This window comes from Xiphias gladius, chromosome 15 (genome assembly GCF_016859285.1).
Source record: "Xiphias gladius isolate SHS-SW01 ecotype Sanya breed wild chromosome 15, ASM1685928v1, whole genome shotgun sequence".
Lineage (NCBI taxonomy): Eukaryota > Metazoa > Chordata > Actinopteri > Istiophoriformes > Xiphiidae > Xiphias > Xiphias gladius.
Genome location: NC_053414.1, coordinates 24,593,812 through 24,608,471, shown reverse-complemented (window position 1 = coordinate 24,608,471; position 14,660 = coordinate 24,593,812). Strand labels below are relative to the sequence as shown.

Sequence of the window (14,660 nt, the reverse complement as noted above, 5' to 3'; positions counted from 1 at the left end):
TACACTCAAACATAAGACATTTAAAGAAAAGAAGAAACTTTAATTTGTATTTTGAAGGGATACAAAAGGAATATATTAATGGTTAATCTCTAAATGAAATCGCTGGTGTTTCACTTATTCTATTGACTTGAAAAGCTAATGATAATCAGTTAATTAACATATGAAAAAACACTTGAGATGGACCTGGCCAGAATAACTTGTTTATGGATCAATGCATCAAGTTACCACTACTCGACCTATTACATCAATAGAAATTTAATAAGAGCAACTTCAGTGTGTCTAAAGAGGTAAAAGAAAACACAAAAGCAACGAGTAAGCTCATTATTTCATTTCATTCAAGAACATTCATTTCTATCTTTTAAAATATGCTACGCTGTTTCACCTTGTTCCCCTGAGTGTCTGACCAGCAGAATTTGGCTGCAGGAGAGGAGGTCCACATTAACCTGGAGTTTGACAGCCCGATGGCTACTAGTAAAAGAAACCTTTTTACCCAGACTCCTCTGGAATATCAGCAGTGTCCAATCAAACCAGGATGTTTAACTCAGGGTTGAGACAACGTTTTTCCACCAGCACTGATACAAGGTAATTAAAACTTTAAAACATTAAAAAAAAAAAAAATCTCATCTGGTGGTGACTGACCAGTGAAAAATTGTGCGCGACTTATGGTTGTAGCCAGTCTGTCTTTGGTGAGACTAAAATTGTCCTCCCCCGGTGATGTGGTTTTCTCCCGCATCTCTCAGTCATCATGTAATGTAAATTTGAAATAATTGTATCATGTGTGATTATTGCACAGTAGAACTGAGAGGTGAATGTAAGACTTTAAATAACAGTGTTTCATAAGAACAGTCTACTTCCTAATCCTCTGAAACACTGAGGACCCCTGCAGAGTTTACCTTCAGGAACAGCCCTGTCACTTTCAGATAAACTCAAGCCCTTCATACTTCACATCCCCGATCTTTGTCTCAGGCATCAGAACCCGACCATCAAGTGTAAATGCAATGATGTAGGTGGCGATCCTGCCTGCGTCTTCCTCTGATTTTAGGGCAAGAATAATCTGATCGTCTGTGTCTGGAACAAACTTAAATGAGGAGAAGCCGTGGGTGGGGTTGAGCGGTCCGACATGCCGCGTGGTTATGTAGCTGAAGTCTGCGCGGCAGGACAGGAGGAGGTTGGTAGCACGCCGCTCGTCAGCAGTCTCTTCGTAGTGCTCGTGACTGGCACGGCGAGGGAGAAAGAACCAGTGCTGGAGATGCTCACTCCAAGCTGCTGATTCATGGATAAGGTAGCCTGCAGAAGGGAAAGATAACAGAATGAATAAGAGATGACTGGGTGTCAATGAGAGTGCCAGTCATGGGTGTAATTTCCACTTTCCAAGTGCAACCCCCCCCTACAGTTTAGTAGAGCGACTTGCTAAAATCTCTTAAGTTTCCTCTGACTGTCCACCTGCCAAAATCAGGATGAGAAGTTTGGAGTTGATAAAAAGGACTTTTCACTCATCTGCGTCGGCAAACCATGCCCTCACAGAATCACGTAATGCCCTGGGTTTTGTCTTTCAGTCCACCTGCAATCTTCCCTGCCCTCTTATGGGTAGAGGTAGGTGGGGCTGTAGAAGAAGAGTTGCAGACATTCCTCAGAGCAGAAAAGATACTGTCATCTCCTCCGCGCATATTTTAAATTACTGTTTATTCTCTCTTACAAAGTCGAGCATTGAATATCATTGAGATAACAAATTACTGTGCTTTTTGGTTTTTTTTAGTAAAGATGTAAATTCAACATTTTATTCCATTGAAATTCAATATCATTTTAACTACAGTTAGTGTCATTGTAACAGAGCAATTTACTACAGGATTTTATTTATTTTTGGATTTAAAAAACCGTGATTTATCAATTTGAATCAGAAAAACTTAAAATGAGCCCTGCAGGGAAATTGCTTTGTTACAGTTGCACAACACACAGTTAGGAAAGGGGCAATAAATAAGTTTTTAAATTAAAAAAAAAACAACTATAAAATAGTAATAATAATAAAAACAAAGTAAGTCAATTAGAAAAATCTAAGAATACAAATGTGAAGAGGGCTGCAGAGTCTGGAGTCTCGCAGCAACAGAGTGGATGATGTCACATGCGGTTGCAAGGTTAGCGGAGGGGGCATGTAAACAGCAACCAACATGGTATGTGAGAACTCCCTGAATATGTAATATGGAAGTAGCCCCACGGCTAACAGTTTAATGTCCGAGCTGCCGAAATGCTCTATTTCCTATCCACCCAAACTGTATGAAAGTCGTCCATGTTATCGATGGGATCCGGAGTATCCGGAGTTTAATTCCAGGGTGAAAATAAAACAGATCAGAACTCTCTCTACTAGCATAGAGTGCAGCTTAAATAAGTTACTAGTAACAATTTCAACAAGTATGACAAAAGAAGAAAGCTAAAAGCAGGAGCAACTGCAACTGGCTGTAAAGTACCAATAATAAGTTGTGATACCAATTCAGTCACTGGCCCTGTTCAAACCTGGCATTAAAATGCATCTTGGGTGATCCAATTACAAGCAGAAAGCTTTAAGTACAGGTGTGAAAGTACCCAAGATGTATTGAGGACGTATTGAGATCCAATTGCTCAGACCACATTCGGAGGGTCTTTTAGCAGTGTGTACGCGAATGTGTCCTGGGCCGCACTGAAAGACCCCTTACTCAACCGACATCCTCTGCGTAAGCGGATGTACTTACTCATTTGCTTTCTTAAATCACGTAAGCTGGATTTGTCCATGACGTCTAAACATTTCGAAAAGTTCACAGAGGTACATTATGAGTGTGTCAAACATCTTGGGTAATTTGGTTTGTCTGGAACACGCCAAGCAATGCATTTTGATTTCATCTTCTTTTAATTTCCAGTAGATGAGGCACAGGGAGCTCATTGCTGCCTCCCGCCGGTTAGAAACAACAACGCATTTGGTCTTTGCAACCAGAAATGAAGTACCTGTTTATTTGTATATAGAGCAGGGAGGTGAGATCCGATCACAAGTGGTTACTCGAGCATGTGGAGACGCATTTTAATGGCAGGTGTGAACTGACGTATTTAGAGCTGTCCATTTGTGTTTGGATCAACCAAGATGCCTGTTAATGCCAGGTAGGCACAGGACCATTGTTGTATTTGGACAGGACTATAAAGAGGAATGAAAATCTGTCATCACCTGGTGGTTGGATCCCTGCTGCACTCCGCAGGGCATTGTAGTATGGCACCCAGTTCTCATGCTCCACATCGCCATGGTAGCCAACGACTTTAACCCACTCTGGGTTGTTGTTGACAACTTCCCCAGAGGTTGTGGTCCACTCCTTTCCCAGGCCACCAACATGCAGGTGCTCATCCTTCACTGCCAGCCACTCTGCCTTGAACCCTGCAAACACAACAGAAATGACCTATCAGTAAGAAGGCATGTTAATCTCCCCAGAAATTACCCTCAACTTTTCCAAAGTATCTTAGTGTCTACTGTGATTTTGCTGCCAGCTTAAGAGAGGTATTGATTGTCTTTGGGCACCATTCATTTGTTGCAGCTGAAACTTCTATACTTTTTTCAGTGAAAAACAAAGTTTCTGCTGTTGAAGAAAAACAAAATGCTCAAGATTTATTAAAAACCATTCTGGCCACCATACCTAAGCCAGTTTCAGTTTTCAAGACGTCTACTGGAAACTCACCTTTGGAGACTGTGCCATCACCATCAGGTAATATAACCCAGGGGACAGCCTGGTTGCCCTCGATCCTGTACACCACACCTGTACGGTCATCTACACTGTACAGGTGACCGTTGAACGCCACAAGCTCTGACAGCTCCATACCTGAAGCAGGGTTAATAAATAGTAAATAGTTAAGTTAAGTCCCACATATTGATTTCAACTCACAAACATAATGGATATACCCAAACTATAATATATCAACATATAAGTTCTTAATCAAGTTCATAAACCTCGTCCTTTCTCAGCCAGATGACTCTCCAGGGTGACAGTTTCAGCATCCCACTCCACCGCCAGTCTGTCAGCACTCTCTGAAACAGTCAGATAACCTCTTTTCATGTAGCTGAACCATGTCTGATCCTTAGAGCTACGCGATGCAGTGTCCAGGTCTGCGATCACACCTATACGGTAGCGGATGCCGTTCTTTGTCTTCTCTGGAGGACTTAAAGGGTAAGTGTCATTGTAAGGTTTTTCCCTTTTCTGACGGCGGGCGAGGTTTCGTGCAGTTTGTCTGTTGGTGTCCCTGAAGCGGTCATCCTCACCCTCGCTGTACAGTTGCAAACTGTGAGCCCTGTTTCGGTAGTAGCTCCTGATAGGAGTGTCTCTGTCCCCTACTGTCCGGTGCAGATACAGTATGAGCACTAAAGCCAGCAGGATTGCCACAGTGATCGCCCGCCATTTTGGGTGGAAGCGTGAGTCTGAGGTGGTAGCTTGTGTCATGGACGCCAAGGCCAGGGGGAGGCCTCGGATGGCAACACCAAAGGAGGTCATTGAAGTGTTGTCTTCATTCTCACTGTCAGGCCTGGACCGGGGGTGAAGACTACCATAGCCTGGGATCGAGTAAACCAGGGAGAAGCAGATCAGGAGAAAAGCACGGTGGAGGATGTGGTATAACACATACAACTGACAGACAGAACAGTGCAATTAGAGAATATGTAAGAATAGACAAAACTCCTAATGTGTCTGTTTGCTGAGTGGGGCTTTCAGAAGACCTTAAAATATGATGTATTTCAATATTCAATTCACATGTCAAATTGTCTAGTTAATGTTCATTACATGGTACTGTATAGTATGAGCTGGAATTGTTTTCAGCCGACAATAACTATCACTGACTATCAACTACTATTCGTAACCGCTTTATATTATCAATTTCAACAAACATTGTTATAAAGTTTGAATAGAAAACAATAGCTGGAGAGGATGAAAGAATGAACGCAGGGGGAGGAGGACATGCTGGGAAAATAGCCTCTTGTTCCCATTGTTCTCTGTTCAAAACAGAGCTTTGTTGTGTTGTTCAAGCAGAGCCTCTAAATTAATTTGTCCTTCTCAGCCCCAAAGAGATTTGTTTGTAAACTGAAACTGCATATCACTTGTGTGGGGAGAAAGGGAGCCACCAATTTTTTTTATAGTTTTGGTGATTTTTATGTTTTCACTTGAACAGAAAGATTAAGAGTTTCACCACAGTGTTTGATAGCAGAGGTTAGCCACCTCACAGGAAATAAAGACCACCTCCACTCAAATCACAGAAATGTATAAACTTTATGAAATTAAACACTAACCTCACTGTGTGTGACTATTGTTTAGGCCATCCTCTACTTACTACACCGATTACCTTACGAGATGCATCAGGATCAGGGTGGCTTACCACCTCTGCTACAGAACGGTCTATAATATTCTACATTATAAGTGAAATACTCAGAGCTCACTGGCTAAGGTGAAAAATGTACTGTCAAGTTAAAAACAAGGCTGTTCTTCTCATTTTAATATAATTAACAAATACAAAATCTGCCTGATGAACATGTCGTCTACTCCTATAATTCTGCTGTGTAGTTTTATCAGTTCGACATGTCTCATGCCCATTATAGTCTTCTGTCGACAGTGCACTCAGTGAGTGAACGTAATTAACAACTCATGAAGCCTGAATCCAAGAAAACCGAGTCCAAATTTAAAGCTGTGCTGACAATATGCAGAAATTCACAAATTGAACTCACGCTGATATATTAATACGTGAACTTTGGTGAGTTTTTCTCTTAAATTCCATGTAGAGTAGGTTATAATAAGTGATTGTGTACTTTTATTTAAGTTAGAAACGGGCTCTTCAATCTGTTTTAGGTTTAGAGAATAGGGCTAGCATGACACGCCAACAGACACCCTGCCCACTGAAATACGTGAAGTGTGCTTGTTTCTTCAAAACATGAACGCCAAAGTGACAATCGCTCTTCCCGTCGTCAAGGGAAACCAACTGGCACAGTAAGTACATTCCAGCGCTGGTATAGATTGAGCTCACTCACCCACCTGTAATGAGCCACATAATGCAGTGACTTCCGGTTTAAATCATTTTACAGCAGTAACTGGCCAGTATTATCATCATTTTAAAACATAATTAAAACACATCAAGAAAAATCACTTCCCTTCAATAGTTGTAAGACAAAAACTGACATGCATAACAATGAGCAGAACAGGCCTTTATTTATTCCTGCAGTTTAGAAAGCAATCTCTTAAAAAAGTAAACCCCTTCCCTAGCAATTACAAATGATCGCTTGACATTTAGACATTTAACTGTAGCTTAATGTTACATGAAGTCAGCATGATAACGAATGCAGCTTCAAACTGAATGGAATCCTGAGAAGTGGGGGGTTGGTTAATGATAAAGCTGAAGCAATATCTATATCTATGTGGGTCTGATTTGGCAGAGCGCTTACATCATTACACAGATAAATCATCACTATTTAGAAACCCCAAATGAGTTTCACAACAGCATCAACTAAATGTTTGTCTCCGTAAAAGAGCAGTAGCAGCCAAAAGCACTTCAGTAACTATGTTATAAAATATGGGTGCAAGCACAAATCAGTTTGTAGAAATTTTTGCCAAAGCAAATTTGGTATTACTGAAGTGGAACACATAATCTTACATCACATACAACTGTGACCCTTACTTTTTCCCTCTGCCTCTTCAGCAACTCTCCAAACAAGTTCCACATCCTCAGCCAATATGCTCTTTAACACACACACACACACACACACACACACACACACACACACACACACACACACACACACACACACACACAGGCATGTCAAACTGGCAAAATCCTGGCCAGCAAATAATGCCCTTATTGTCTAGAAGGTATGCATGGCCCAAATTTCCCATCCCTCTGCAGCACAGACCCAAACACAGCCTTCCTGTACGCTGTATGAAGAATTCAATTATTCACCCTTCCTTCGCCTCTTCTCCCCTGAACATGCTGTGACCATTATGCCGTTCTCCTTCGCATACATCCCATAATAAACTCCATGTCCCTCCAGCCCACATGAATAACTGATCTCTATCTCTGCGAGTCGCCTCCTTTTCGCTCCATAACACTATCAAGTTTATCCTCATTCTTGTAGAGCCAAGACAGAAAGCCAGACTTCATTAAAAATGACAATAATTGGGTCAGTCAAGAAGAACAAGTTGGGAATGACATCCAAACTTGCAAGGTGTAGTGTGTCTGACTATTAAGAATGAGTAGGATGAAGAAAGAAGAAAAGCCTTGTCAGTAATTACTGACTAGTGAGCACATTGAAACTTGAACATTGAGAACCGGTCTCGTTGCATTTTCAACTATTCTTTCAGTGAAGTTGGATGGCTTTAATACATCTATGTCTGCAGTAAGTTTGTGTGTCTTCTGCTGGTCTGTCTTACCTTCAGACACAAGTATGAATCACTGAAAGTCATAACAAAACCCATTAGAGTCAAAACAAACGCTTTTTTTTTTTTTTTTTTTATCATTAGCAGAACCTAACTCCTTTTACTTGACAGTAATAGAAGATGTAGCAGATGCAGGCGGTAGAAGGTAGTTGAGTAATCACTAACCTCAGAGTTGACCAATAACGCTCCATCGTCTTTAAGACCTTTTACTACTGGACTGTTTGTTGACTAAACAAACCACCCAAGCTGTAGTCTTGTCCTCATTTGGTCTTTTTTAGTGCTAGCCGAGCACGGCTGCCTAGACAACTGATGTAATTTAACGCCATGGCTCGTTCACCGTCCCTATCTCGACTCCACACAGCCGGCCACGAAGGCAGAGATATGACGAGTCACCGAAGCCCCGGCAACACTCTGTAAACTTCAACCGGCTGCCTGCTACAAAACGAACACTACGTTAAACCCCAGAACTGAGAGGTTTTTGGTTTTTTTCACACGGAAGTTAAAGAATTTAACGTCAATATACTTACGAATAAGAGAACTGTCGGTTAGCTAAACATTTGCTTATGCGGGGAATGACAAGACACCGGTTCCATTAAAAAAAAAAAAAAAAAAATGTTAGCCATGTAGCTAACATCAGCTAGCAACTTGAGCCCGCTAGCATTAACCTTAGCCAGGATAACATGAGTTTTCCAAACAAGCTCAGTCACTGGACTTAAGACCCTGAATTAAGAGTCTATCTGGCCGTCACCTCGGGGCTTTTGAAATCTTTGTGCTCACCTGGTGCGGAGGGTCTTCAGGTCCGCTCGGCTGAACACATCCGAGAGACTTTTTGGTCGACGTTGGCAGCTTCTCGGTGGTTAGCCCCTCCTGCCCGGAGACTCTGTACCAGCCTAACTGATGCCGTTCACACCGTCGGTCAGAAATGGACCTACTGATGGCTAAAATATACCACGGCAGGGGCAGAGCCACCCTCCATAAGTGACACTGACTCACTACTGACTAGAAGTTCGCAACTGAGAGAAATGTTTGCTTGTTCGGCCCATGTCACCCACCCGTTGATGGTCGTCATTAACAACCACATGAAATTACGGTTACAGTAATGTAAAAAGTGATCTCCACGAAGCCTTAAGGATAACATTCATTAAACAGAAAAGTCTACATTTGAGTAAATGTTTACGCCTTTAGAAGAGCAAACAGAGCTCTGCACCATATTTGGGGACAATGTGACATGTGACTAGTTGAATCAAAGTACATCAAATCTCTTCCTCAGCACACATACAGGAGCAAGTCAACACATCCATTCTCAAATATAAATATTTATTGTGGTGACTCCCCTTCATAATCTACAGTGATGATTAACAGAGTACTGTGCAAACAATAATGTAAACAATTATTAAAGATGCTAGAATGGGGGCAGTAAGTAACAATGTGCCAACAGTTACAATTTAGTCACGTTTGTTAAAAAATATGTCTATTTGAATAATCAGTATTCTTCTACTTTATTAGGGTAAAATAAAAAGTGAAAATATATAGTTTTCACTACCAACATGGTCAAGTGTGGATGGCACATTAAATTTTCCAGCGTGAGATATCAGCATTGTGGAGTTTAAAATAAAAAGCTACATTCACGTTGTATCATATGTCAGTATTCTTGACATGACCTTCTGTTATTGTCCTTTCTAAGGACTTGAAGTTGCAGATTGTCACAGGGGGAAAAAAGAAAAAAAAAGTGTTTACAAGAGCAGGTTTATCCGTAGTAAAATTAGCAACAATCACCATCCTTCAAATTTAGGCACACAATGTTTATGTAAGATTTTAATGTTGTTTGAACATATTTAGCTTATTTGGGACATTTTTATGTAATTACACTGAAGAAAGTTCATTATAAATAATGAAACAGTAAACTAGACCCTCAAAACAATCCTTGCCATATTATTTTTGATCAATCAACATGGATAGAAATTTTACATTTACCACTGTACAAACCTGAAACAATGCATATCTTATCAGTATCGGTGCACGATGACTGTTAAGCGGTGTATGTTGATACAGAGGTATGTTGATATGAGATGTTGGATCGGAGACACCTCAGCCCTTCCCCATTGTCTCCAAGAGAAGCTACAAAGAATGAAGAAATGAAAACACCACTGTTTTTTCTTTTTAAAGACTAAAATAAAATACACACTGGAATCCATAAATGTATGCTGAATTATGTATAGGAAAAAAAAACAAAAAAACAACTACAAATATGTCAGATGTTGATGAAAAAAAGTTTCCAAGAGCTGAACATCTCTGCTAGCTCCCGGCTGTACATTAAAACCGTACATTAATATCGTTAGCTATTGGTCAGAGAGAGAGAAAGAGAAAGAGTAGACATTCTGGAAAATAGCATTGACATTCATAATAACTTTGAATTTAAATTACTTGGGTTATGAGTGCATGTGTACCTTTGTTAGGCGATACTCCCCATCTACCAGTTGCTCAATGATATTGAAGTGGTCTGTGTTTGGCACGTCCTCCATGGTCACATTCACTCCTGATGCCTCTAAAGTCTTAATAGGTAACAAGACAGAGAGAATGACAGAAAGAGGTAAGGAGATAGCACATATACACACATATACACACATATATACATGACATTGTAAATATGCTAACTTGATGTTTCTCAATGATACATGATTATATACCAAAAGCAATTTGCCAGTTTGTTTATCAGAGTGATCAACCTCTCCAATTAAGAAAAAAACATCTTCGACAAAAGGATTTAGGGTCTGATAATTGACGAAGGCCACATATTTCTCTGTTGATGACAAAATGTCTAGGTGATGTTTCAAAATGTGACAAATTCAACCTCAATTCATACGCAATGTGAGTTATATTATCCTAAAAATTAACTATACTAATGAAATAATATTCTCCTTATCAGTAGTGAAAATATTAATTGCAGTCCTTATTAATAATACTCTGACCAAAATTGCGTTCATGCTTTCTCAGCAGCACTCACTTTGTAGTATTCTTCTGACTGCTTGCGAAACTCTGCCGAGTCCTTCTCAGCAACGGCCACAACAATGTGGCAGTTGGCGGAGGAGAGTTTGAGCTGAGGGACCAGCTTGCTGGGGCTGTTCCTGACCGCCACCTCCCTGCAAACAGGGGACATCCCGGGGGGGGGGGGGCAGAGGAGTCAGACACTGACTGGCACGACAGACCGGCAGAGGACAATTACAGAGACATGTAGACACAAGGACATTGACGAGCACAGTTTCTCCTTCACAGCGACAATCACAACACTCTTGCACACAATGCTTTCTCCGTCACAGTCACTGGCATTTACGGGCACACACATACAAAAGGATGGATTACTGCAGGGTAGCTCAACCTTATCTGGAAAAATGATCCCATTTTTAGATCAGATAAGTTTCAAGAACTAAGCAGTTACATTTCTCAAGTTATCATGTGAATTAAAAGGAGCTCAAAATGTTGTTTCCTGAAAAGAATAGACCTCTCACAGCTATAATTTATAAGAATTACAAAATAAGAGACAATATTCATACATTAAGATTTACATTCTTGAAAGTCTCAAACAAATTTGTGCATCAAGTGACTCCATGTGGCATCCAGCCCCCAAGGCTGACAAACTCTGGATTACAAAGAGCAATCAGGTTAAGGAAGGAAACAGCATAATGTGTTAACATGTTGTTAAAGTCTGATTACTCTAAAACCCCAGTTTATCTGGTCAGTAATCAGATTATACTGTTCCAAGGTTGCTCCACTAATGCAACTTGCACTCCTATAACACTGTCTGACTCACAGTGGACGGTTTAAAACAAGTATCAAAACCAATGTAGCGGGACCACAGATATCATCTTTCCACACATGCTTCTTCCTTGTCAAAACCTGGTGCCTGCGTTACCCACAATGCAACCCAACAGCAGACAGTTCAGTCGAAGATGCAGGAGTGTTATGCGAGTAGTGGCTAATGTAGCCTTGAGCGGCAAGCCTCAAGCAGAGATGAGGAGCGGGCTACAGCGGTCTGGTAAAAAGCAGTGAGATCTCGAGTCAATTTTCTCAGACTCCCCGCAACTCCTTCTGGAGCCACAAAAGGCTTTATACAGCTTTTTCCACACATGCAGTAGTGCTCCCCAAGATCTGTAAACAGACTTTGATGCGTAAAAGTGGTGGAGTTCCTCTTTAAGGGAAGGAAAAATGACATGACATCCTTATCAGCCTGCTTTGTGCTATACCAAATAAGATTATGTAGAACAGATCAAAAAGGTTTTGTCCTATATTACTTCACATGGGAATGTAAATCTGACAGACACTTTTTTATTACCACTGGTTGTTATCAAGGAGAGATCGCATCGCTTCTGGATTCCTCCAACGCTACTGTACCCATCTAGCAGAAAACCCATTAAGTGTCTTTTGTCTGATTTCTAGCTGTGTTACCCGTGCTACTCTTAACCCTATCACCTGATCATAAATTATTCTGGGTTCAGTGTGTCTAAATAAACATTTGATGATGTCTGATTACATACTCTGTCATCTTCAAAGGCTCATTGACGTAGGTGGACAGGATGGGCAGGAGGTCGTATATGCCACTGACCAAGAAAGCCCCTGGAAGAGAAATAAACAGTTAAAAACCGTACATGGGCTGTGCAGCATGTGTCTCAATCTTGTATTTCTGAACATTTGCTTCTCCCACTTCCGTATAATGCTGATTATAATGAAGCCAGGCACTGGCTACCATTATCTATCGCTCATCCGGTTTCACCTGATGGACCTCACCCTTGATCTGAGGAGCAATGCTATACTGCGACCAGTCAGTGGAGAGGACCATTGCAGCCAGGTGAGCCCCGGCAGAGTGGCCACACAGGTACAGGCCACTGAGGGACAGATCGGAGAGATTTCATAAAAGACAAACAGGGGCACAGTGGATTTTTGATGGAGATGGTGAAATTTCAGCTCTTCGTGAATAAGAGAGGAGCCAAGACAGTGGGGGCATGAGAGAAACTACATCATAATATGATGCATTGAGATGAACTTTCCTCAAACTGGGGGATGATAACGGGGGGAAAAACAAGCAAGGGTACCTGATGTGAGAATACTGCTGAATGACAGACACAACACTCCTGCGTACTTGAGACACCATCAGGTCCATGTTGCCTGAAAAGGAAGTGTAAGGCCACAGGCAGAGGGTTGAAATCACCAGTTCATCTCCTCAAATGATCCGTCTTGCCACGAGAACAGAAACAAAACTGTCCGAAATGGAAAGACTTTACCTTTTGGGGCGATGTCGTAACTGACGGCAACCACCACTACCCCTTTATCAATGAGTGGAACAGCCATGAATCCTGACTCCTCCTTGCTGCATGTGAACAAAGCAGCAGCATGAAAAAGCTCTGGGTACATCTACATTACAATTCAGAGGCCTCTGAAAGTGGAACACTGTACCTGAGAAACTGCCAGTAGCCCCCATGTAGGTAAATAACGAGGGGGACATCTGAAACAGAGGGAATGAGCCCTGTTTATTGTCATGTTTGAACTTAAGCCTCTGCATACTTGAGGCATGACAGTGGGGTGGGTTTTGCGTGTCACGGCAGCCACACATGTCCGTACCCAAAGAGTTGGTGCTGGGTATGTAGACATCCAGTTTCTCTCCATCTCCCTCCCCGTATGGCACGTTGAGTAAAGTTTGAGCCAGGCCGCGGGCTCGCTCCGTACCTGAACAACAAAAGGTACCAAAGCATGACATTGTGAAGATATAGAAAGTGAGACTATACGTCTGCTGTCAAAGATTTTGCCATACCGTCCATACTCTGGTAACTATAACTTTAAGTATTTCTGGGAGTGTTAGGTTCATGCAGGAAATGTTGCAGGTCACTGTGAACAATACTGGATTTTAGAATGCTTACTGCACCGATGCGATGAAGTTTCTTGGTATTTAGGTATTTAATTCACTGGATTGGACAAAAGCAGACATTCTCATGTCATTGTTTTCACCATAAACTCCTTCTCATGGGGAAACAAGAGAGCCCAGGGGGATAACTGACGATGAACGGCAACACCCCTGATTCAAGTCCGGTTGGGGACCTTTGCTGCATGTCATTCCCCAAATCTCTCTCCCCACTTCCTGACATCTTCCTCCTCTCAGCTCTCTAAAAAAGCCATCAAATGCCCCCCCCCCAAAAAAAATAAAAAAAATTAAAAATCTTTTCATATTTATCCATATTGCCCATTCATAGTTGACAGGTGTTTGGCAAAATCTCCTTGTAGAACAGGAAAAGGCAACATATTTTCAAGTCCTAATTTTCACTTTCCCCTTTATAGTTCTGCCTACAAAACCCAGCACAGTATGCTCACCAACTTCAATGTATATCCCAAATATGTACAGGCGTGAGAGCCTCTATTCTGGTAGCCCGTGGTTTTTTGTTTTTTGCACTTGTCCCAGAAATCTTCATGAAATTATTATGTATTTATAATGGCCTGAACCTCAGACACATATTTAGCCACAGTCCAACTTTGGATGGAATATAGGGGTTCACGTGTAAAGGCGGCCTCGGTTAGAAGTTTCAAAGGCCCCCGTATCCTAACCGTGCAACAACACCTTCCGACAGGGAAACACGACGGGGATACAGCGTTTGGCACCACGCCTGTGTGCCGAGGGTGCCGCTGGCCTTCCCGGTCGCCCCAACCCGATTACTGTGAATGAGCGTCCACCTTCAAAGCAGACCCACCTTCTTTCAACGCCTTCACGTGGGCCTTGATCACGTCGTCCGCCGACATCCTGTGCGACCACCGGCTGGGTGAGAACTGCCTCTCGAGCTCCTGTCAGACGGAGAGACTCCTGTCAAACCAGCCACCGGCCACCGTCGGTGGCCGACAAACACGGTAAACAACGCCCTCCACCGTTGTTATTAACCCTCTGCTTTGCAGTCAGGGAGTCGCTGTTTCACCGCAAGTTCCTTCATTTGTCGTCACAATTGGAGCGATGAAAGTGTCTAGTCTTAAAACAGGAAAAACTTCAAAATACGAGCCCCAGGTTAACTAGAGATAGAGGTAGAGATAGCTACACACACCGGTCAGAATGGCAGCAGGGGAGGAAAAGTACAATAGCACTCAAAGTCAAACACTTACGTCTTTCTTCATTTCAGTCCAGTGCATCGTTTTATCGCTTGAAGTGACTCGATTTGCCGAAAGTCCGCTGATAGATCAACCCAACCCGCATGTGCTCCGAGGCCGAGGCGGCGG

At 42.0% G+C, this 14,660-nt stretch overlaps 2 protein-coding genes across 4 annotated transcripts; both read right to left on the bottom strand.

Annotated features, from left to right (window-relative positions):
- Positions 1-35: 35 nt before the first annotated feature.
- cant1b (calcium activated nucleotidase 1b) lies at positions 36-8,657 on the bottom strand. 3 transcript variants are annotated; one of them, XM_040146181.1, is made up of 5 exons: positions 8,193-8,657; positions 3,959-4,555; positions 3,690-3,830; positions 3,188-3,391; positions 36-1,287 (listed from the first exon to the last, which is right to left on the bottom strand). In XM_040146181.1, the coding sequence occupies exons 2-5, from the start codon at positions 4,494-4,496 to the stop codon at positions 917-919; spliced, it is 1,254 nt and encodes a 417-aa protein (XP_040002115.1). In that variant the 5' UTR covers positions 4,497-4,555; positions 8,193-8,657; the 3' UTR covers positions 36-916. The 3 variants fall into 3 exon arrangements, with proteins under 3 accessions (XP_040002115.1, XP_040002116.1, XP_040002117.1); XM_040146182.1 differs by lacking the exon at positions 8,193-8,657 and adding an exon at positions 7,581-7,894; XM_040146183.1 differs by lacking the exon at positions 8,193-8,657 and adding an exon at positions 6,940-6,994.
- Positions 8,658-8,758: 101 nt separating this feature from the next.
- Positions 8,759-14,660, bottom strand: afmid (arylformamidase). Its single transcript, XM_040146184.1, has 11 exons — positions 14,547-14,660; positions 14,147-14,237; positions 13,029-13,133; positions 12,864-12,912; positions 12,692-12,777; positions 12,503-12,575; positions 12,198-12,295; positions 11,948-12,026; positions 10,420-10,555; positions 9,863-9,967; positions 8,759-9,533 (listed from the first exon to the last, which is right to left on the bottom strand). The coding sequence occupies exons 1-11, from the start codon at positions 14,571-14,573 to the stop codon at positions 9,504-9,506; spliced, it is 879 nt and encodes a 292-aa protein (XP_040002118.1). The 5' UTR covers positions 14,574-14,660; the 3' UTR covers positions 8,759-9,503.

Excerpts from the sequence above, each read along its gene's own strand:
- cant1b (XM_040146183.1), bottom strand. The coding sequence starts at position 6,979 with ATGGTCACAGCATGTTCAGGGGAGAAGAGGCGAAGGAAGG. Across the intron at positions 3,392-3,689 it reads TGATGGCACAGTCTCCAAAG|GGTTCAAGGCAGAGTGGCTG; the intron begins GTGAGTTTCCAG and ends TTGTGTTTGCAG. Across the intron at positions 1,288-3,187 it reads AGCAGGGATCCAACCACCAG|GCTACCTTATCCATGAATCA; the intron begins GTGATGACAGAT and ends TCCCTTCTGCAG.
- afmid (XM_040146184.1), bottom strand. The coding sequence starts at position 14,573 with ATGCACTGGACTGAAATGAAGAAAGAC. Across the intron at positions 13,134-14,146 it reads CGTGAAGGCGTTGAAAGAAG|GTACGGAGCGAGCCCGCGGC; the intron begins GTGGGTCTGCTT and ends TTTGTTGTTCAG. Across the intron at positions 10,556-11,947 it reads GAGCCTTTGAAGATGACAGA|GGAGGTGGCGGTCAGGAACA; the intron begins GTATGTAATCAG and ends CCCTGTTTGCAG.